Source organism: Schistocerca serialis, chromosome 1 (assembly GCF_023864345.2).
Source record: "Schistocerca serialis cubense isolate TAMUIC-IGC-003099 chromosome 1, iqSchSeri2.2, whole genome shotgun sequence".
Taxonomy (NCBI): domain Eukaryota; kingdom Metazoa; phylum Arthropoda; class Insecta; order Orthoptera; family Acrididae; genus Schistocerca; species Schistocerca serialis.
Window position 1 is genome coordinate 353887329 of NC_064638.1, and position 24240 is coordinate 353911568.

Sequence of the window (24240 nt, forward strand, 5' to 3'; positions counted from 1 at the left end):
GTATTATTCTTCTCTCGTAGTATTGGGAACAAAGTATTTATTGCAAACAAATTCAGATCTCTATCACTTTCGGTTTCTTTATTACAATTTGTCAATTTTCCCTTTCGTTACAACTTTTTCACAAATACTCTCATTTAGAGACGTCTCTAGCATTTTAAAAAAAATCACCAGATAATCAAAATATTGTAGTTTTGGAGAGGTATCTTGTGAACTTCAACATATATTTTTTTCTCAGCGAACTTTGAAATAGTAATGTGACGCATTCACTCTTGCTCTGTATGATTTGAGATGGAATCATCCAGCAGTATTATGCTATGGCAGATATTCTCCTGCGCTTGCATGCGACCCGTGGTAGTAATAGAGGACACGCTGACAGCTGCGAACCACCTGCGTCCCTTCATGCTTGATATATTCCGAAGGTGATATTATCTTTAAGCAGTATAACTGTCCGTAACTCAAACCCAGAACCGAGCTACAGTGATTTGAGGAGCGTTATAGTGAACTCACGGTGATGCCTCAGCGACCAAATTCGCCTGATGTAAATACCGCGGAAGACATGTGGGTTGTTATTGGGCGCTATCACCGCGTACGCAGAACAACGGCCCGTTATTTATGCGAATTACGTGAACTGTGGGTAGATACCTAATGCCACATACCTCCACAACCCTACCAACAAACTGTCAGATCCCTGACACGGAGAATCAGTGACTTATTTCGTTCCAGAAACGGACAGACAAGCTATTAAGCAGCTGATTGTAAAGTTGGCTCAGCAGTGTGTGTCTGTTTTGGCCTAAACTGTGCCCACAGGATTCTGTTCAACGTAGTGATACGAAAATAGCCACAGCCATATCCCTATTGGCAACAAAAATTTGCTCTCAGCTGTGACTAAGCGCATACTATCACACATTGTGAATGCAGACATAAATCCCCGTCCAGTCATCTTCTTGCTGGCCTCTTCCCGTAAATCACATAATTCGCTTGTATCCTCCACCATCACCATTCAGTTTAACTCGTCCTTCCCAACTTGAGTGATCTCAACCTCGGAAATAAATTAAATTCTAGCCTTTCTACTTCTCATGGTCGGGGTCCACAGTCATGTAGAATTTTTATAAAGACAGATCGATTTTTCTGGCACTGAGCTTACATGTAAAATAAGGCCCTTGACGCGAACGGCCTTTGTTTGCATGTAAACGGTGTCCTATAACATCGATTTGTAACGATTTACGTTAATGATGTTAACATTTGTAACGTTTCACGTAATTACATTATTTCACAACATACAGAACTTCTTCTCATTATATTTCTACAGTGAAAAGGTCTGTTTTTGATGATGACGCGTATATATGTCGGGGGATTTTAAAAGTTTGAAATGTGCTAAAGCAAAATCTTTTGCAGTGCCGCTTGAAAATGACCCAAAGGCAGAAACTTCAATAATGAAATAAGTAATTTCTAAGGACCACGGTGAATATGATGGCCTTTAGAAAATACTATAAGGCTGTTCATGATTGGTTCAGTATTTTAAAATAAGGTGTAGAATAATCTGATAGCAGATGAATACCCTAGTTGCTGCCTCTATGCTTCTCCGGAAATCTTACTAATGAGTGCAGTTCTCACGAGATGTGTATTCGTTGCAGCACCCATTATACTCGTAGCATCAGTCAAGTTTATTAGATGCTCCGCAAAACTACAGTTGGTATTAGGCTGTAATTGCTGCTGCAAATTGTCGCTGTTCTCAGACGGTAATTACGTATCATTGACGAGTGGCACCAGTATTTTCCTTAATTAGATGTGTACCAGCGGATGGGCTGTCGAATTCCCACTGGTACAGAAGCATCCTCCGTATGCACTCGAAGTTCCCGCTCCTGAGAATTTGTAAGCAGTGGCCGAAGCACGGATGAAGACCTGAAAAGCAGTTCCACGCAATCTAAGGCATATGGCAGCTCCTAGGCATATGGCAGCCGAGTAGAGGTATCACTAGTAACTGACTGTATCACCAGCTGTGTCGCGGAATACATTTTCCTCGAGTAGCATATTTCGTCTATGAAAACAATGGCGGTTCGAGGCCTAGTCTTGTTCATCCTCAGCTACTGTGATGCCTTACTCCGGCCTCCAAACTACGAGGTCTCCCTCGGCTTCTATTAAGTATGCAGGCGACGTATCTCTCATTATCATATCGTAATCACAATGAAGTCCTAATCAGAAAGTTAATGAGTTAATGTGTGTGAAATCTTATGGAACTTAACTGCTAAGGTCATCAGTCCCTAAGCTTACACACTACTTAACCTAAATTATCCTAAGGACAAACACACACGCCAGTGCCCGAGGGAGGACTCGAACCTCCGCCGGGACCAACCGCACACCAAATCAGAAAACTTGGTCCTCAGTGAAGCATAACATTTTGCACAGAAAGCTCGTATATTACGGACACTAACGTACAGACACAACAGAGCTGCGTCCTGGACAGAGAACGCTGCTGTTTCTATAAACATCGAATACTACGGAATAGGTAAACATTGAAAACCTAGAGGCTTCGAGACTCTCCAGAAGTAAGAAATACTGAATAACAAATATTTGCTCTTGATCCGATCCTACACGCCAGCCAGTGACGCGTACCGCTTCAGTACAAAGCATGCAGCACATTTCGCAACAGTATTGTTCCTGCCTGCAGCAGGTTACATATGCCAACACGGGATTACTTTGTTCCATTGCCTCCTCAGTGACCATAGGCGCATATACAAGTTGATCAAAATTCAGTGCCCAACATGACGTATTACGTCGACACCAACGACAATCGTATTTCGATACAAAATCAGAGATTGGAAACCCATACTGAGTAAGCATTAAAAGCATGCGTTAGTGCCTTCTTCAAACACCGTTGAATCAAAGTTGATTTTAAATACAAAGTGCTGTAACGTCCTGATGTTCGCACTGAGCCAGTAAATAGCATGTAGCGTTCTACAGTGCCTTCTTAGCGTTCGCAGTACGTGAACTTCGAGCGCTGCACGTGGAAAGAATTGCAAGACATGACACTTTGTTTACTGTGCAGCTGAAGGAAATCGTCGAAGAACACAGCGAATATACCACGGATGTTTCCATGTAAACGTTTGTATGTACGAAGATGTCCGCATTATGGCACATTTACTGCAGTTCACGTTCGACTGGGTAATACCGACACTTTGGCGCCACGTAGGTGTCTTGAGGATGACTGCTGCGGATATTACAGGCAATCGGATAACCTCTCAAGAGAGCCTCCCTCATTCGCGGTCGCTTTTTTCATGTCAGTGACGATTTCCCTTTAATATAGTGTCGCCGCACCAACCTGCCAATGTCACAACGCCAAAATGGTGCTACACTACTGGCCATTAAAATTGCTACAGACGCGAAATTTAACCGACAGGAAGAAGACGCTGTGATATGGAAATGATCAGCTTTTCAGAGCATTCACACAAGGTTGGCGCCGGTGGCGACACTTACAACGTGCTGACATGAGGAAAGATTCCAAGCGATTTCTCATACAAAAACAGCAGTTGACCGGCGTTGCATGGTGAAACGTTGTTATGATGACTCGTGTAAGGAGGAGAAATGCGTACCACGACGTTTCCGACTTTGATAAAAGTCGGATTGTAGCCTATCGCGGTTGCGGTTTATCGTATCGCGACATTGCTGCTCGCGTTGGTCGAGATCCAATGGCTGTCTGCAGAATATGGAATCGGTGGGTTCACGAGGGTAATACGGAACGCCTTGCTGGATCCCAACGGCCTCGTATCACTAGCAGTCGAGATGACAGGCATCTTATCCGCATGGCTGTAACGGATCGTGCAGCCACGTCTCGATCCCTGAGTCGACAGATGGGGACGTTTGCAAGACAACAACCATCTGCACGAACAGTTCGACGACGTTTGCAGTAGCATGGACTATCAGCTCGGAGACCATGGCTGCGGTTACCATTGACGCTGCATCGGACAGGAGCGCCTGCGATGGTGTACTCAACGACGAACCTGGGTGAACGAATGGCAAAAGTCATTTTCTCGGATGTGTCCAGGTTCTGTTTACAGCATCATGATGGTCGCATCCGTGTTTGGCGACACCTCGGTGAACGCACATTGGAAGCGTGTATTCGTCATCGGCATACTGGCGTATCACCCGGCGTGATGGTATGGGGTGCCATTGGTTACACGTCTCGGTCACCTCTTGTTCGCATTGACGACACTTTGAACAGTGGACGTTAGATTTCAGATGTGTTACGACACGTGGCTCTACCCTTCATTCGATCTCTGCGAAACCCTACATTTCAGCAGGATTATACACGATCGCATGTTGCAGGTCCTGTACGAGCCTTTCTGGATACAGAAAATGTCCGACAGCTGCCCTGGCCAGCACATTCTCCAGATCTCTCACCAATTGAAAGAGGTGGTTGTTTTGGGTACTGATTTCTCAGGATCTATGCACCCAAATTGCGTGAAAATGTAATCACATGTCAGTTCTAGTATAATATATTTGTCCTATGAATACCCGTTTATCATCCGTATTTCTTCTTGGTGTAGCAATTTTAATGGCCAGTAGTGTATTATGGCTTAAGATTGATGATAGAAATTCACGTTGGTGTTTTGGCTACGTAATCCGTCGGACCTGAGCCCTATGGAACGCATCTGGGCCGCTACTGAACGTCACCTCTACGCTCACAAACAGTGGCCCATAATTTGCGGGAATGGCGTGATCTTTGTATAGATATGTGATGCCACATACCTCCAGAAACGTACCAAAGACTTGCCTCATCAGCATAAGTCCAGTAGAGGCGTAAATGTATCTATTTTTTTTTTTTTACTGTAGCGAGTGTTTTCACATTTTAGCAGTTGCCTTTTCTCAATGCCACGAACTTCTGTTCCGCCGGTCTCCTTCCTTCCCATAGGACCCTCCTTTCCGTAATTTTGACTATAGTTCCGTCTACGGTGCCCTTGGCTTGAGTCGGCTTCTTCTCCCTGGGGGAGGCCAGTTGAGCAAACACTACGGCCATCGGTGTTGCCACGTCCGTCGAACGTGTTCATATCATCTCAGTTCTCGAGAACTGTAAAGGACACACAGATCTCACATACTCATGTAAGAAATTATTATCTGGATCTGACAGAATTTGGAGGAGGCCTCTTTGTGAGCCTCCATTTCGCCGGTTGATCAAATTATGTAATATCTAGATATGTGGTGCTTTTGGATGTGATAGTGACCTAATTCTTGGCTGCATGAGACTGTGATGGCAGGTATACTTGTCATCAATGTTCAGGCGAACAGGATCTCAGTATTATGCACCAAGCTCACCGTATTCCCTTCAAATCCATACCTCCAACATTCTGTGTCATTGCACACTGTGGATCAGATACTAGCAGAAGCTGTACTGGGACATTACCATCCCATGCCATGTCCCAGCTGCATTTGCAATGGTGCTATTGCAGGGAAACATGTACTGCTGATGAACTTCATCACATTGTGCTTAGCAGTGAGTCATGGTTCCGCACTGATCTAGATGACCACTATCTGCAAGTATGATGGCAACCTGGGAAGAGGTCCCTTCCTTCCAGTGTTTTGGAGAGGCATTGTGATGTTAGTCCTTGTGCCATATTGTGGGGAGCCATCAGGTATGACTTCAGGTCACAGCTGGTAGTGATTGAGGAGTTCGGAGTGCACAAGGATATGTACGGACATCTTACATCCCCATGTGTTACCTCTCATGTGAAATATCATTGTTCCATTTTTCAGCAGACGTGGCACGTGTCTTTATGACTGTCTGTGTGATGTTGAGGTACTTCTTTAGCCATGAAGATCCCTAGATCTGTCCCCAATAGAACATGTGTAGGACCAGTTCAGATATCAACTCTGTCCCAGTGTCAGTATCCAGAGTATCAGGGACCAATCACAACAGTTATTTCCACCAATGGCATGTTTCCTGTTGGTTTGTGTAAACACACCCCACTATTTCTGCCTGTGTTGCACAAAAGACTCGAACACATGCATCCATGTTTTGCAGTATTAAGTAAGGAAAGCATTTGAAAAAGTTTCACCACCCCTAGTCCCCCCCCCTTTCCCCAACTCCCTGTCTGTGACGGGCTCCACCTTATCCCATCTGCTTTCCTACATGCACATCCTTAAGTCGATAAAAGCTGATCGTTCTCATACTGCGCATAATTTCCCTTCGTCGTTAGCCATAGGATCCAGGGAAGCACCCCCGCTTCTTGCCTCGCATTTTTCTTAGAATAATCACAGATAATTTGCGACTCTGGCACTGTGTAAGTGGAGAGAAATGGGGCGGTGTTTTCTCTTTCGACCTCTCGGTGACGAGAAAGTCCGGTTGGCGGCGGTTTGTGCACTGACAGAAGGCGAACGCGCTATTTGTTGGAGTGGCGCTGCGCAGTGCGTAAAGGTCAGTAGTTGTGCGTGTGGGCGGTGGGCTGCTTTCGCCGGCGACACCCGTACGTTCCCCAGGAGTTATCTGATGGCGCTCCCGGTATGGGCGGGGGCCGGTCCAGCTTGCAGGCTGCAGGCCGTGGCGTCTGGCCTTACACTGCAGCCGCCGTATCCGGCTGGGAGCGCGACACACGGACATGTAGAGTGGCCATTACGTCGTTAAGGCTGGAGTGCGGTGCTCACTGCGGGCTGCGCTCTCAGGTCTTCCTCGATGAGCTGACGACAGGATGCGAACGAACATGGCGGGGCTGAAGGAGCACATTGTCCCTACGGTGGCGTACAAGTAAGGGTTACCCGGAGGGACGCGGTGATCGAAGGACAGGTATCGTCACTGTACTCTTGAGCAGTAATGGAAGAAAAAAAATTATCGATACCATGAAGGATCGATACGTATCATCGATCAAAAGTTTGGAGTACGTCCTATCGGCCCCAGTCTCTACGCATCTGATTTGAAAATCTGTCTGCAATAGACGTTTCTGAAAATAAACCGCTTGCAGCTGTATGTGAACTTTTACACGAACACGGCCAGTTTCGTGATGTCAAATAACATCTTTAGGTTTACAGCTACAAGATAAGAAACGTGCAATCGACATTATGATAAAAAAAGAGACCTATCCTAATGATCTATGACACTTTACTTTCACTTGCGTCTTTGTCCCGCAATGTTCGCAGGGTCGGCGTGGTTACAACGGATTTGGCAACGTTAATTGAAAGGGGTGGTTGGATGCCCTTCCTGATATTTCGATAGGCACGAAAATGTTTGTAACTCTCCCCGCTATGTGGAAGGTCGCGATAGTGCTCTCCGTGACACACATGAATACATTCACTAGCAGTGTGGCCCATACGGCGAGGATTGCTGCCCGCCGCTTCCTAGTATGAAGTGAGTTTTCTTAACCATGGGCATTCAATGTTACTAGCTGGGGCTTTTACCTTTAATTATTTTCTTGTTTTGATCTTTTAACTTGTCAGTTTTTCATCAGGCCAGTTTGAACTATAATGCCCTGTTTCTTTTGCGGGTAACAGTATTTCATTATCAGAAGGTTGAGTCCTCCTCCTGCTCGTATGAGGGCATAAATGTTATACTATTCATATTATACTATATCATATTGGCTGTCATAGAGCATAGATTATTACAATAGGTATATGCTTTTTATCATAATATCAATTGTACTTCAACTGTCTTGTAGATGTACATCTGAGGATGCGATTTGACATCATGAAACCGGTCGTTTTCCTGTAAACGTTCTTACGCAGCTGAAAGCGGTTTACTTCGGAAACGTGGATTACTTCGGCTGCAGTTGCGCTCAACTATTTGTATCTCTTAGTGGATTTTCGTAAGGTTTAATCAGAATGACACAAGCTTTAAATCAAACAAAAAAATATACGAACAAGTTCACTGCCTGACAAGAAAAGGTGAAACACCCGTAAGGAAGGAGACAAACAAATGAAACTTCACGGCTGTCCAGGCGTGAAGGGGTACATGATTTTATTGCATTGATCACAATATCCAATCAAATTTAGAAACAGCTTGACAATACGAGTCCACTTATGAATATAACGTCGCTCCCCTTCTGGCCCGTAGGAATGCACTGATTTGGTTATATCCTCTCCTGAGGTAAGCTGGCCCACCACCACTGCTGCAACTGGTTCTCGATAACCGGATAGTGACACTAGGACGGAGTTAACGTCTGAACTGGTCCCACAGATACGCTATCGCATAGAGATAAGGGGACATTACTAGCGATGAGAGGACCTCCGCATATGCTGACAGTTGATAGAACCACATGCCATTTGTGGGAGAGCATTATTCTGTTAAACGAAGCAACTAAGATACAGTCGCATGAGAAGCCACACGTGAGTACGCAAGATGTCCGTGACATATCGTTCTACCATCAAAGTTCCCTTGATTGCTACGAGCCGTGACCTGAACTCATACCCAGTAGCTTCTCACACCATGATGCCATGAGTAACACAGCTATGCCACTCCAAATCGTTCGAAGGATGCGACATCTCCCCAGGTCGACGCCGTTCTGGCCGACGAAGGACATCCGGGGTCGTGCAGAAAAAACGAACACTCGCTGAACACATTGCGGTGCCTTTCATCAGAAGTCCATGCTTCCCAGTCACGACACCACTCCAAACCCAGCCGTTTGCGTTGTGATACTAACGGCAATCAATATATGGGGCTGCTGCTGATCTCCAAGTGTCTAAAAACGAAAATAACGATCGGCGGACACATTTTCAGAAAAGAGCTTCAGAAACTTCCTCAACTGCTTGACCACCTGTGTTTTGTATCTTGCACGACTGTTCCTTTGGGGAAAACAGATGAGAAGATTATGGTTAGACGTACTGTCGAAGACGAGGGAATTAGAGAAAGACCACAATTCCAGTTTTGGGAAGATAGGAAAGGAAACTGGCTTTGCCCTTTCAAAGGAACCATCCCAGCATCCCCTCCAGGTCATTTAGCGAAATAATGGACAGCCAAAATCTGTATGGTTGGGCGGGGTTTTGAACGACTTCCCTCACGAATACGTGTCCACTGTCAAGCCACTGCGCCCATGTGGCCCTTATACAATGAAGAAAAAAAAATTACGCCTGGAAAGACGACGTCGATATTGATCCGATGATGGCATATGCCACCTGGGGGATAGTAGATATATTGGTAATGGTTTTAATGTTTTCCACCAACAGATAGCGTAAAGGCATAGCTAGCAGAGCGATAGCTGTGTGTACCCTTTAATAGGAAATGCTCACAGCCAGAGGTCCCAGTGTGCTGCAGACTTGTAAAGCAAGCCGGTAACCATGCCACAGTCCGGCCCCGGTAGCTGAGTGGTCAGCGCGACAGAATGTCAATCCTAAGGGCCCGGGTTCGATTCCCGGCTGGGTCGGAGATTTTCTACGCTCAGGGACTGGGTGTAGTGTTGTCCTAAACATCATCATTTCATCCTCATGAGTCGCCGAAGTGGCGTCAAATCGAAAGACTTGCACCCGGCGAACGGTCCTTCCCAAAACCAAATGAGCGAGTCTCAAAGGGGTCAAATTGTGGCCTTCCTAGCGGCGGGATGGTCCTTTCGGAGAATTGCTACACAAGTCGGACGTGCTGGGTCAATTGTGCAACGATGCTTGTATCAGTAGTAACGTGAACATTCTTACACCCGTAGCCGAGATTCTGGACGTCCACACAGCACAGACGTCCACCAGGATCCTTGTACTGTTTCGACAGCAGTGACTATTGTATAGATGCCAGAGGACAGATAAGAGGTTCTCTGGAGTTCAAATGGTTCAAATGGCTCTGAGTACTATCGGACTCAACTGCTGAGGTCATTAGTCCCCTAGAACTTAGAACTAGTTAAACCTAACTAACCTAAGGACATCACAAACATCCATGCCCGAGGCAGGATTCGAACCTGCGACCGTAGCGGTCTTGCGGTTCCAGACTGCAGCGCCTTTAACCGCACGGCCACTTCGGCCGGCGTTCTTTGGAGTCCAGACGTGTCAACACGAACTGTTACGAACTGGTTATTAGCAGTGGGGCTACAGACACGGACACCTCTAGCCCATCCTCCACTCACCCCACAGTATCGATGTGCACGGCTCAACTTGTGCCGTCAGAGGATCCCTTGGAAAATGGAATGGTGCGCCGTGGTCTTCAGCGATGGAAACGGGTTCTGCCTGCACGCAAATGATGGTTGTTTGCGCATACGACGTACACCTGTTGAGTGCTTTCTCGTAGAGTGCATTCGTCCAAGACACACTGGCCTTATGGTTTGGGGTGCGGTAAGCTACAGCCCTCGTTCAGCTATGGTATTTCTGAACGGGACGCTAATCAGCGCTCGGTACGTGCAGAAGGTTGTTAGGGCCTTCTTTTGCAACAGAATGGTGATGTGTTGTTCCAATAGGATAATTCTGGCCCACGCACTGCCCGTGAAACTCAACATACTGTGCAACTTCCCTGGCCAGCATGATCTCCTGACTTGTCTCCAATCAAGAACATGTAGTTTACGATGGGAAGGGAAGTGACTCGTGCGAGTCATCAGCGTACAACCCTTACAGAACTACGTGAACGGATCGAGTAGGCGTGGCATAACATTTCGCAGAGCAGTATTCGTTATCTGTACGATCGACTGGGTGCCACAGTCTGCGCCTGTATTACACCCGTGGATGCTATACCACGAACTAATATGGGTACTGCTCCATGGGTCGATACCTGGTACCTCAGAACCGCTTGTGCTACTAATCTGTGAATGTAATCATCTTATGTACTTCATATGAACTGTTGCAACAGTAATCTTTAGTGAATTTGGAACCTCTAAAATGGTGTACTGATATTCGTTCCCAGCAGTGTAAAAAAGACCAAGCTTTGGACATCAGCTCTATGCTCTGATGATAGTAATCCATTCTCTTATGAATCTTTCCAGAGTAATATGACGTTTTATATAAGTTTGCAGGCTCTCGAGGCCATTGTCATTGAAGGCAAAACTTCTAAATTGTGAGGCCGCGTCATGCTCGTTCCTCTTCAGATTTCTTCTTCACAGGTCGACGTTTCGACACTCTGCTGAAGTCTTCTACAGCACTTTACTATTATCCACAGTCAGTTCACTGGGGACACAAGGAGATTCTTGAAAAAAATACCAGCAGAAGCGTCGAAATATCGGCTTTTCAAGAAGAAACTTGAAGAAGAACGTGACGTAGCCTATCAACCAAAAAGGTTTGCCTTCTGTAATATGCCGTTCACGCTTTAAAGTGCCTTATGTGCGAAGACAGCGTATAGGTAATAAGCGAAAACGAAGTAATATCTAACTATTAATTGGATCATTGTGCCTCTTGTAATACACTGAAGAGGGAAACAGTATCACGGAACAGAAATCATACACTACTGACCATTAAAATTGCTACACCAAGAAGAAATGCAGATGATAAACGGGTGCTCACCGAACAAATATATTATGCTAGAACTGAATTCTGATTACATTTTCACGCAATTTGGGTGTATATATCCTGAGAAATCAGTACCCAGAACTGCCACCTCTGGCCGTAATATGGCCTTGATACGCCTGGGCATTGAGTCAAACAGGGCATGGATGGCGTGTCCAGGTACAGCTGCCCATGCAGCTTCAACACGATACCACAGTTCATCAAGAGTAGTGACTGGCGTATTGTGACGAGCCAGTTGCTCGGCCACCATTGACGAGACGTTTTCAATTGGTGAGAGATCAGGAGAATGTGCTGGCCAGGGCAGCAGTCGAACATTTTCTGTATCCAGAAAGGCCCGTACAGGACCTGCAACATGCGGTCGTGTATTATACTGCTGTAATGTAGGGTTTCGCAGGGATCGAATGAAGGGTAGAGCCACGCTTCGTAACGCGTTTGAAATGTAACATCCACTGTTCAAAGTGCCGTCAATGCGAACAATATGTGACCGAGACGTGTAACCAATGGCACCCCATAACACCACGCTGGGTGATACGCTAGTATGGCGATGACGAATACACACTTCCAATGTGCGTTCACCGCGATGTCGCCAAAGACGGATGCGACCATCATGATGCTACAAACAGAACCTGGATTCATCCGAAAAAATGACGTTTTGCCATTCGTGCACCCAGGTTGGTCGTTCAGTACAACATCGCAGGCACTCCTGCCTGTGATGCAGCGTCAAGGGTAACCGCAGCCATGGTCCCCGAGCTGATAGTCCATGCTGCAGATGGTTGTTGTCTTGCAAACGACCTGTTGACTCAGGGATCGAGACGTAACTGCACGATCCGTTACAGCCATGCGAATAAGATGCCTATCTCGACTGCTAGTGATAGGAGGCCTTTGGGACCCAGCACGGTGTTCCGTATTACCCTCCTGAACACACCGATTCCGTATTCTGCTAACAGTCATTGGATCTCGACCAACGCGAGCAGCGATGTCGCGATACGGAAAACCGCAATCGCGATGGCTACAATCTGGCCTTTATCAAAGTCGGAAACGTGATGGTACGCATTTCTCCTCCTTACACGAGGCATGACAACAACGTTTCACCAGGCACCGCCGATCAATTGCTGTTTGTGTATGAGAAATCGCTTGGAAACTTTCCTCATGTCAGCACGTTGTAGGTGTCGCCACCTGCGCCAACCTTGTGTGAATGCTCTGAAAAGCTAATCATTTGCATATCACAGCATCTTCTTCCAGTCAGTTAAATTTCGCGTCTGTAGCACGTCATCTTCGTGGTGTAGCAATTTTAATGCCCAGTAGTGTAGCTGCACTAGTTACGTAGTTATATTTCATGATGAGGGGCAAGTGACGCGTCTTACAGTGGGCGAGTAATCTGTAATATATAAACTCTTTCTTTTGAGTTTTTGTTGACGCTCACGTCGCGTTGCAAGGTCTATGAGTAGATGAAAGCTATTTGACCACGCCCTCCCGGCCACGCCCATCGCTGATCAAACTGGAGGACACAACGACCGTGCGACAGCACCGTAAGTTGGCTCACTGCTGGACTGAAACGCGTAGCTTAACTGAAGTTTCCGAGGCCTCACCTTACTGACGGCACCGCGTGTTTGCCCGACTGAAATCTTACAGTGCAGAGAAATTAATTCGATGGAGCGATATTAGGAGAGAATTTTCCGCTGACTGAAAAAATGACCAGCAATTTCTTTTTCTTGTGTCTTGATCGATTTCGGAGCTACCAGCCCCATATTCAGATGCACCTCGCGCATATACTTCTTATAGGAATAAGATATGTATTTCCTAGGATCCTAGCTTTCTGACATCACCGTCTAGAAGTAGTGTGCACAGCAAAACCTGTATCGACCACCGAGGAGACATCGGGTCGTGTTGTGAACAAAGGTTTTGCAGTCCACGCTACTACTGGATGTTGATGTCAGCGAGCTAAGATCGTAGGAAATACTTACCCCCGATTCTTCAAAGGATCGCGATTCAGTCTGGAACCGCACGACCGCTACGGTCGCAGGTTCGAATCCTGCCTCGGGCATGGATGTGTGTGATGTCCTTAGGTTGGTTAGGTTTAAGTAGTTCTAAGTTCTAGGGGAGTGATGACCTCAGATGTTAAGTCCCATAGTGCTCAGAGCCATTTGAACCATTTTTTGAACCGTCTTCAAAGAATCGAACGCCCATGTATATAAAGCAGCTTCAAACGTCCGACTACTGGATGATTGTAATCTGGCTGTTTGTGCTCCATTTCAACCAAAAGCAAGTTTTCCGCGCATCTCAGTGTTTATGACGTCATATCTCCTGAAGATTAATATAATTTTGCAGATACATTCACAGTTGTATGTAGGGGGTTGGGTTGTTTTGGGGGAAGAGACCAAACTGCGAGGTCATTGGTCTCATCGGATTAGGGAAAGATGGGGAAGGAAATCGGCCCTGCGCTTTCAAAGGAACCATCCCGGCATTTACCTGGATCGGTTTAGGGAAATCACGGAAAACCTAAATCAAGATGGCCGGCCGCGGGATTGAACCATCGTCCTCCCGAATGCGAGTCCAGTGTGCTAACCACTGCGCCACCTCGCTCGGTTGTTGCATATTGGTACTGTGTGCAAAATGTGCCACGATTCGAGATTGTTGTGAAGAAGTAATAAATTTAAAGGTCATGCCTGTGAGCCATTTTAAGCAAAAGGTATTTTTCCACGCATCAAAATGGCTCTGACGTTATACCTCCTGAACTATGTTTTACATTGATATAATTTTGCATGTACATTCAGTTACACATGTGTATACTGTGTGCTAACAGGTTTACGAAGATTCGCAGTGAAGAAGTAATAAATTAAAACATCATGTCTGATGCTGAAATTTTACTGCAGGAACAGCGAAAATGTAGTAAGCGACAAATTTTTTACTTTTTATCATTTTTTGGGGTGATTTTAGCGAGAAAAAAGTTTGTTATATGTTTGAAATTACATGTAAAGTTTGCTGAGAGTGGCTAAGTGCTTTAGCGAGAAAAAAGTTCGTTATATGTTTGAAATTATGTGTTAAGTTTGTTGACAGTCACTAAGTGCTCTCATTCTCAAATACTGGATGAATAATCTCCAAGTGTCTCCGTGCTGTCAGCTACGCTACCACAAGAAAATTGTTTCTAACTGTTATGCTTGTATTATTGTGCTAAACTTTTAACATGAGATTAAGTGTCTTAATGAGTGGGTTAGGACAGTGTTTTAAACGTTTATTAAATTCGATCAATAATTACACGAAATCATTTTTGTTGCCCCTCGAAACCGTCCTTATTCCCTACGGGTTACGGGGTAGTCGCCTCTAAGACAAAACAAAACGATGCGGCACGAAGGAATTAACCGAATGGGACGGAAGTCGATAGATGTTTTTGTATCCCACCTGGAAGGCGACGCGTGGGTCTGCTCCTGAAAACTGAAAGGTTGACCGAATGAAGGAAGTGAGTAGGAACAGGAAAAGGTAATACACGTTGGTACTGCAAGAAAGTAAAAGTGGTTTACTGGTGCATGAATATATACAGAGCATACATAACTTTGTACGTAGGTGCGAAGCCGTAGACCCGACGTAAAGTAGAGCAAATATATATGAAACGAAGTGTCCCGGTTTTCTGCTCTTGATCCAATGAGGAGAATCTGGAGCGGAGCTCGTAGATCTGGACAGCGCCTGCTAGAGGGCGCTGTCGTCGGTGTCGGTGTCGTAGTGCCAACCTACGCCGTGGCATCGTAGCTATTGGTACCGCTGATGTGATGCACATCTACGGACAAAGAAGTGATTACAATTTCAGAAAAATTCAGTAATTCATTCAAGAGACAAAACTTCACAAATAGAGCAACTCAGTAACGCGTTGGTTCGCCACTGGCCCTTATGAAACAGTTATTTGGCTTGGCATTGACTGATAGAGTTGTTGGTGTTCCTGTAAGTGATGTCGTGCCGGATTCTGTCCAACTGTCGCTTTAAATCGTCAAAATCCCGAGACGGATGGACGGCCTTGCACATAATGCTCCAAACGTTCTCAATTGGAGAGAGATCTGACAACTTTGCTGGCAAAGGTAGGGTTTGCAACAAGGGTACCGCGAATGAGAACCAAACGAGACCTGCTGTGAAAGGAAATGGCACCCTAGAGCGTCACTCTTCGACGTCGGGCCGTACAGTGGGCGAGAGTTACATTGGTATCCCATAGCTGTGTGAGGATTCTCAATGGTCATCGGGGATCAGTTCGAAGTGGATCTCATCCCCAAAGGCAATCCTACTCCAGTCAATGAGATTCCAGGCCGAAGACGTCTGTGGAGACGCCCTGAAAAAGCGGTGGGACACCAACCTGATTGTCGCCCGCCATACGGCATGGAAACCAGGAGTGATGGTCTTGGGAGCCATTTTTTTTAAGAGTAGGTCCCCTTTAGTTGTCATTATTAAGATGGAAACGGATTCACCATCTTGGAAGCAGAAGTAGAAAAAGCGCTGAAGGGGATTGAGAATAGGAAGGCATGTGGAATTGATGATTTACCAGCAGATCTGTTGAAGAGTCTGGGAAACAAGGCAAGAAAAGAAATAGTCTACCTCTGTAACAAGATATATGGCAGAGGGGAATGGCCTGAGGACTTCCTTGCAACAGTTATGATACCAACGGAGAAAAAGAGAAACACTCAAAAATGTGAAGAGCACCGGACATCAGTCTAATTTCTCATGCAGCTAAAGTCTTGCTGAGAGTGTTGAGTAGAAGGCTATATCGCAAGCTGGATAGAGAGATTGCAGAGGAGCAGTTCGGGTTTAGAAGAGGAAAGGGAACAAGAGATGCTTTTGGCCTGTTAAGAACTGTAGGGGAAAGATATACGGAAAAAGGTAGAGATTTCTTTGCTGTTTTTATAGATTTAGAGAAGGCTTTTGACAGAGTTTAGTGGAACAAGTTGAAGGATATTTTGAAGAGGAAAGGAGTAGATTGGAAAGAGGTTCGACTCATACAGAATCTATATTTACACCAGAAAGTAAGGATAAGGATTGGAAATGAAATCTCAGAAGGAAGCAGCATTGGACGAGGTGTTAGATAAGGGTGTTGACTTTCCCCACTGTTGTTTAACGCATAACTTGAAGAGATTATTGCGAAAGGCTTAGATAGGAAAAGAGGAATATGTATTGGTGGAAAGAGACTAGAATGTATAAGATTTGCTGATGACATGGTATTAGTGGCAGAAAGTGAGCGGACAGTGAATAACATGCAGAAAGATCTGAATGAAGCTTGTGTGGAATATTGGATGCAAATAAACACAGCAAAAACAGAGTATGGTCATCAGTACAAGACGCAGACTGTTCAATATTAAAATAGGACAATCTAAAATTAGCCAAGTAAATGCATTTAAATATCTTGGAAGCACAATAACTGAAGACTTGATATGTCACCAGGAGGTGTAAACTCGAATTGCCGTAGCGAAGGAGGCATTCAACAGAAAGAGGAAACTCTTATGTGGCAAATTAGATAAAGGTCTAAGGAAAAATGGTTCAAATGGCTCTGAGCACTATAGGACTTAACTTCTAAGGTCATCAGTCCCCTAGAACTTAGAACTACTTAAACCTAACTAACCTAAGGACATCACACACATCCATGCCCGAGGCAGGATTCGAACCTGCGGCGGTAGCGGTCGTGCGGTTCCAGACTGTAGTGCCTAGAACCGCTCCGCCACCCCGGCCGGCTCTAAGGAAAAGGTTTTGTCTGGAGTGTGGCACTATAAGGGGCAGAAACGTGGACGCTGAGACGAGAGGATGAAAAAAGGTTAGAAGCATTTGAGATGGAGGTTGTGGAGGAGAATGGAGAGAATAAGCTGGATGGAAAGAGTGAGTAATAGAAGAGTATCGGAAACGGTTGGTGAGAGAAGATGTCTGGTGAAGGTTGTAAGAGAAAGGAAAAAGAACTGGTTGGGACATTGATTGAAACGGGAGTGCTTGCTAGCAGATGCTTTGGAAGGATGGTTTGTGGGAGAAGACTGAGAGGAAGAAGGAGATACAAGATGATGGACGAATTAAAGGGCAGAGGAAATTATGCAGACCTGAAGAGGATGGCAGAAGACCGGACAGCCTGGAGAACTACCATGTGAAAACCTGCCTTTTGGCAGAAATGATGATTATTAATAGTTGGTAACCTGCAAAAAATAGTGTGTTACAAGACCACAACAGACTAGTTATAGTATAACTGAAATATATTGGATCGTTAAAAGTCGGCACCATTCGAAATTTAGACTCAGCGACCCAGTGTTGTGACACTATAATTGCCTGACGATGTGTTATTGTGTTTCCTGTGTGAGGAGAGGGTTAACTGATTAATGACAGTAATTGTAATTGTATTTAACTCTTCAGCAGCGGCACTGGTCAGTGTTTTTCCCGCATTGAGGCGCCGCGCGTTTTCATACTGCATCTATCTGCTCTGCTTTCCGTTTATCCCGTCGTGGGAAGGCAGTCGTAGTCGAAAGCCCGAGGCTGCTATTTTAATACACTGACCTTTACTAAAATAACCACGAATTATGCGACATCTCATTTGTTCAAAAAGCTCTATCGTTGAAGGCTCACAGAACATAATTGTACTCACAGTGGCTCGATGCGACTGGCTGACACATAAATTCATTTACGTTATTGTTCTGCTGGTAGCATAACTGGGAGGCAATTAAATCCGAGCGACCCGCCACGCAATCTCATTTGCCGTTCGCGGTCAATCATGTTAGCGGCGCACAACTACAAACTACGAACGGACTTACACCACATTAAAAGTATGAGTCTGAACTGCATTGCGTGCGTGCTTTGATGTTCAAAACTGTTAGTGCGACGAGTTGCCAGAGATAACGGACGGACGTTTTGGCGAAAGGTCAAAACTATGTGTATCTACTGTGTTTGCAGTTACTTACTGAATTACATTCATATCGGCTCATACTGAACCAACAAGTGACTCTTTTACCTCTACCAGGCTCCTCTTCAATTAATCTAATCGCAGTTACAACTTTGTGTTGGAAGCTATACAAAATTGTGAATTTTGTACATCCTGACGATTAGTTGCTTCAAATAATAAAATCTATGAATTCTTCAGTATCAATATGTGCAATATCTCTTTAACGTTAATGCTGACTATTTATATTCCACCGCTGTCCGGGGCGTCTCCAGACACGCCTTAGATCTCCAATTTCATTGACTGGAGTAGAATACTCTTGAGTGATAGTCCCGCTTCGAATTGAGCCCGGATGACCAGCACCATGGGGGTCTGTGCGACGAACCACTGACAAAAACGCCGCCGCCGAGACAAGTGCGTGCGTAATAAGACCGGTACGCGTTAAAAGCGTTACGGATAGTGGCAGTTGTGGAGAAATGTTCCACACAGTCGCTGGGTTACCTCTGCTGGTGGGTCCGCGCCTGGTGCTGATGCAGGGGTCACTGGCAAAGATGTTTCGTCTCCATTCTCAAGTGATTCTACCCCCTCTGGAACGCGTTTCCGGCCATGTGTACGAAGGGTGTCCGTAAAATAAGGATCCCAATTTTTTTTTACAGTGTAAAACATTTTTATTTCATGAATGCGTACATTTTGGGAAGTTCAGACTTAAACCTAATTTTCTACATAGTCGCCGTTGAAGTCAATACATTTTTGCATGCGGTGTACGAGCTTTTGAATGCCCGAGTCAAAACAATCTGCCGCCAAGCCGCGCAGATACCTGAGAACCGCTTCTTCCAGCCCTTCTCTGTCGCCGAAATGCGTTCCACCCAGGTGTTTCTTCGTGTCAGGGAAGAGATGGTAGTCAGTTGGGGCTAAGTCCGTGTTGTAGGGTGGGTGTTTTGCCCCATCCAAATTTTGCGATGAACTCGTTGGTGGCTTTAGCGGTATGCAGTCGTGCGTTATCCTGATGCAGACGCACCCCCTTGGACAGCGTACCGCTCCTCTTGTTTTGAATTGCACGGCGCAATTTTTGCAGTGTGTCGCAGTACCCGGCAGCGTCGATTGTTGTGTATCGGTGGGCAAGAACTCGCACAACAATACTTCCTTCTTGTCCCAAAACACTGTTACCATCACTTTGTCGACACTTTGCGTTTCTTTGTATTTTCGCGATCTCGGCGACTCTGGGTGCTTCCATTGTTTGGACTGTTCTTTGGTTGCGGGTGAGCGGTAGTGCACCCAAGTCTCGTCTCCAGTGACGATGGAGTCGAGGTATTCCTCGCCAAGAGTTCCGTGGTCTTAAGAAGCTCTTGGGCCGCTTCAACGCGTTGACGTTTGTGGTCTTCGGTCAACATCCTTGGCACCCACCTCGCGCAAACCTCAGCATACCCTAAATGCTCCGTCAAAATCTTGTCAATAGAAGTTTTGCTGACATCAGGGATCATTTCGGAGTGCTCACGATCTGTCACTCTTCGATCTGAGATTGTTTCGTCAGAAAGAGATGGCCTTCCGGAGCGCTCCTCATCATGGACGTCAGTACGCCCGTTCTTGAATTCTCTGCACCATTGGCCGGCTGGAGAGGCCGAGGGGTTCTAGGCGCTTCAGTCTGGAACCACACGACCACTACGGTCGCGGGTTCGAATCCTGCCTCGGGCATGGATGTGTGTGATGTCCTTAGGTTGGTTAGGTTTAAGTAGTTCTAAGTTCTAGGGGACTGATGACCTCAGAAGTTAAGTCCCATAGTGCTCAGAGCAATTTGAACCATTAATGCACCATTTTTGCACATGTTGTACGGTCTTACACTTGTCTCAGTAGATTTCGCATAGCTGGGAATGGATTTCTGCCGGCGCAACGTTTTTTGCAGACAGGAAACGAATCACCAAGCGCAGCTCACATGTGGCCGGCGAAGCGTGGGGGAGGTCCATCACATACGGCTGCCAAGCCAAGACTGAGCTCCGCAGGCAGCTCGCTAGGGAGGGAATTTGGAGTGGGGGAACCAAGGTACACTACAGAATCGCGGGATCCACCGTAACAGCCATGGAGGTAAAAATAAGGGGAGTTGTCATGACGTCACAAACTTGAAGCCGACCCAAGTGAAGATCCGCCATGTTAGCTACCCCAAAACATTCACTTCTGGTGGTTTGATTCCTTGTAGTCGTGAAGAGTTTTGATAAAAAATGCCAGCTTGCGTCGCTTACGGGTGTACTAATCGTTCTGATTGTAGTCTAAAGTTTAAACAAATCACATTTCATTCGTAAGTGGACTTATTTAAGCGCTATTTTCTTATATATACTAGAAATTCTGATGCGCTGTAAAGGTTTGCAGTATGGTTTTACTTCTATGATTTGACTTTAGATTACCAATCAATTCAACGTGAAGAGTTCTCTGGAGGTGAGCAATACACTTGGTTTTCATTGTTTGGTCATTCCCAAGTAACTGAAAAGTCCTGGCAAGAAATATCCTGGAAATGGGGACTAATATTTTAAAATGCGATAATTTAATATAAAAGTAATGTAACTACATGTAGTTAATTAAATCTTCAGTAAAATGTGTGGAACACCTGTTACAGTGGTTAAATTATAAGTACTTAAAGGGTTACATATGTTAAAGCAACGTACCCTATCTAAGCCCAGGCTATTTAGATCATTACTTTAGTCACTGTGTTGTCGTGTTACCCTGTAAATTGCTGTTATTTGCCACACTGGATGTCACTTGGTAGGTGCAATTGAAAAACAAAGCAGATGTGTAAACTGCAATGGGTCTGACAATCTTAAATTCCGTTCTTTTCCTTCGTAATTTAACGAATCTTTCACTTTGTTGAGATGACAGCTGGCTTGTTTATATCATCGCGGCATACATCGATGGGACACCAAAGGAAATAAGGTAAGTTTCTTGCAAACATAAACATTAAAAATTTGCATTTCACTTGAAAATGCAACGAATAGAAATCGGTGCCTCTAAACTATCAATAATTGCTTTTGGAGTTCTGGCTTTATCAATTATCGACACAAACACAAGTCAATGAGAGTGAATAGAAATGGATTACGGAAGCGCGCTTTTCATAGCAAATACTTCTCTTCTCGGTTATTCGAAGTGTATAAACAAAAAGGAATTACAGTACTGAGGCCAGAAGCGTCATATTTTCATGTCGTATTACTGTATCGAATACGCATTAGGGACCAGAAAAACGTTTGGAGTTGCGTTCCTTATGCTGTGTTGTTCACTAAAATAGTGTAACATTAACTATATAAAATAAATATTGCGTGCACACGACAGAAACAACGAACAAGAAGCAATTGTAAACACTGCTCTGCTAATGTTTTGGGGGATCCAAGATTGCGGCAGGCCCCTCCCACTACCTTCAAGACAACGTACAGCCTAAGTCTGTAGCGCCATCTCCCCTTATTCTACCTCCATGGTAACAGCCCTTTTCAGGACTGTAGCGCCATGGGAACCTTACTTTACGGACAACCCTTGTACATGTGACCCTTGGCCCTTATCCACTGAGGGACCATTTCCTGCAGTTACGGTCTCATTTACAGACATCCAGCTTTCTGGTGACGTCGTATCACTGCAACTAGCCTAGAGAGAAGAGAGACAGAGATGTTTAGTGTTCAACATGTTCTGGGTGCTGAAGGCGTTAGGGAAGAGGTCACTGAGCACCCGAGTGAGAGTCGCGTGTGGTGTGTGTGTGCAGAGAGCCAGCAGCCGTCGGTGGTGGTGGATGCGGCGGCCGCAGTGTCGGAGGCGACGCCGACGCTGGTGTTCTACGTGGCGCTGGGCTGCGCATGCGCGCTCATCGTCATCGTGCTGCTCGCCGTCGCGGGCTGCTACCTCAGGACCTCCAAGGCGCGCCGCCACGGGCACATCCTGCAGTGAGTACCACCCTTGTCGCATAAGTGCCTCTTTTGCGTCTGGCATGATTCCTCCTTTAACTGAAATATGGATAAAAGTATATTAAACGATAATACAGGGTGGCGCACGAAATGTGTTACCATTTTGTTTTTGAATATAAACTTTATTGTCAATACAATCTGAAAGGAACATATTCTACAATGAAGAGCCGTCCATGGAGTGTTTTTCTAACTCAGCACGTGCTCAATATGTCCACAATTTCGTTTCCTAACTTCCTTCAAACGAACACTGAAGTTAGTGATTACCCTATGGCACATGTCTTCCGTAATTTCACTGCAAGCTTGAATAATAAGTCTTCTGAGCTCCATTAAATCACGTGGACGTTTCGGGAAAGTTTTTTCCTTTAGGTACCCCCAAAGAAAAAAGTCACATGGATTGAGGTCTGGACTATTGGGGTGCCAATTTTGTCCGTCAATGAAGCGACCTGGAAACCTGAGTGAAATGATCCTCATCTCGAAATTCTCGTGTAAAAACTCCAACACAGTGTTTCCAGTATGAGGTCTTGCTCCATCTTGCATGAACCACTGTGTGTTGAAGGGCAAGGCAGTAGCAAGAAGCTGTGGAATTTAATGGAGCTCAGAAGACTTATTCTTCAAGCTTGCAGTCAAATTACAGAAGACATGTGCCGTAGGGTAATCACTAACTTGTTCGTTTGAAGGAAATTAGGAAACGAAATAGTGGACATACTGAGCATGTGCTGAGTTAGAACCAATCTCCATGGACGGCTCTTCATTGTAGTATATGTTCCTTTCAGATTGTATTGACAATAACGTTTATATTCAAAAACAAAATGGTAACACATTTCGTGCGCCACGCTGTACATAACAGGTACAAGAGCTAGAGGGGAAAAATAAAAACGGAAGACCAAGAAGCATGTGCACGGATTTTGAAAGTGTATAAAACAAGCATGCAGTCTTCCACCTATACTGTTCAATCTACAGAGTGTAAACGATAACTGTTTACAATGTTTATTAAAAGACGCTTGTGGTCTATCAAATCAAGAACTATCTCTGATTAATTAAGGTCAGGATGATCAATGTCGTCTCCAGTGCGGATGCACACCAGTCTCTTAACTCTTATGGGAATCGGTGAAATGCCGTGAGTAATGAGGATAAAGGGCAAGGGGCACTACATTCGTAGTGTGTCAATAGGTTGAAAATCTGGGTCTGATAGGAGGCGTGCTAGGGTAGTCCCTGCGATTGCAATGATCAGTTTCCGGATAGTGCAGTGATCAGCGCATCTGCCTAGTAAAGGAGACCCAGCTTCGAATACCGATCCGCTAAAATTTTTCAACCTTCTCCATCGAGTTAAATCAGTGCCCACTTGCAGTCAATGTCTGTAATTCCTTTGTGTCTGAATTATCTCTAATTGGCCTACAAAAATAACCTAAACTACATCGCATGCGCGTCTCGCGAGTTTTTCATTATTCTCACATTCTGGTGCTTTTTGATCCACGCACGTACTCTCCGAGCTGTGTGACATGTTGCAGTGTCCTGTTGGTAGATGCCACGATACCGAGGAAGAAAGAAACTGCAAGTAGGGGTTGGTATGGTCCCAAAGGGTAGATGCATACTTGTATTGATCCGTTGCGCCTTTCAGAACGATTCTTAAGTAATAGAACCCAGTACGTTGTCCTCGATGGTGAGTGTTTATCGGAGACGAGGGTATCATCTGGAGTGCCCCAGGGAAGTGTGGTAGGTCTGCTGTTGTTTTCTATCTACATAAATGATCTTTTGGATAGGGTGGATAGCAATGTGCGGCTGTTTGCTGATGATACTGTGGTGTGCGGAAAGGTGTCGTCGTTGAGTGACTGTAGGAGGATACAAGATGACTTGGACAGACTTGGTGTAAAGAATGGCAGCTAACTCTAAATATGGATAAATGTAAATTAATGCAGATGAATAGGAAAAAGAATCCCGTAATGTTTGAATACTCCATTAGTAGTGTAGCGCTTGACACAGTCACATCGATTAAATATTTGGGTGTAACATTGCAGAGCAATATGGAGTGGGACAAGC

At 45.2% G+C, this 24240-nt stretch overlaps 1 protein-coding gene across 1 annotated transcript in view; it reads left to right on the forward strand.

Moving 5' to 3' along the window:
• LOC126470088 (tyrosine-protein kinase Dnt-like) overlaps positions 1–24240 on the forward strand; it is a 567460-nt gene that overhangs the window by 486188 nt on the left and 57032 nt on the right. Inside the window, exon 4 of the mRNA XM_050097627.1 lies at positions 22005–22182. Within this exon, the coding sequence (XP_049953584.1) occupies positions 22005–22182 (178 nt within the window). The remainder of the gene's footprint in view (positions 1–22004; positions 22183–24240) is intronic.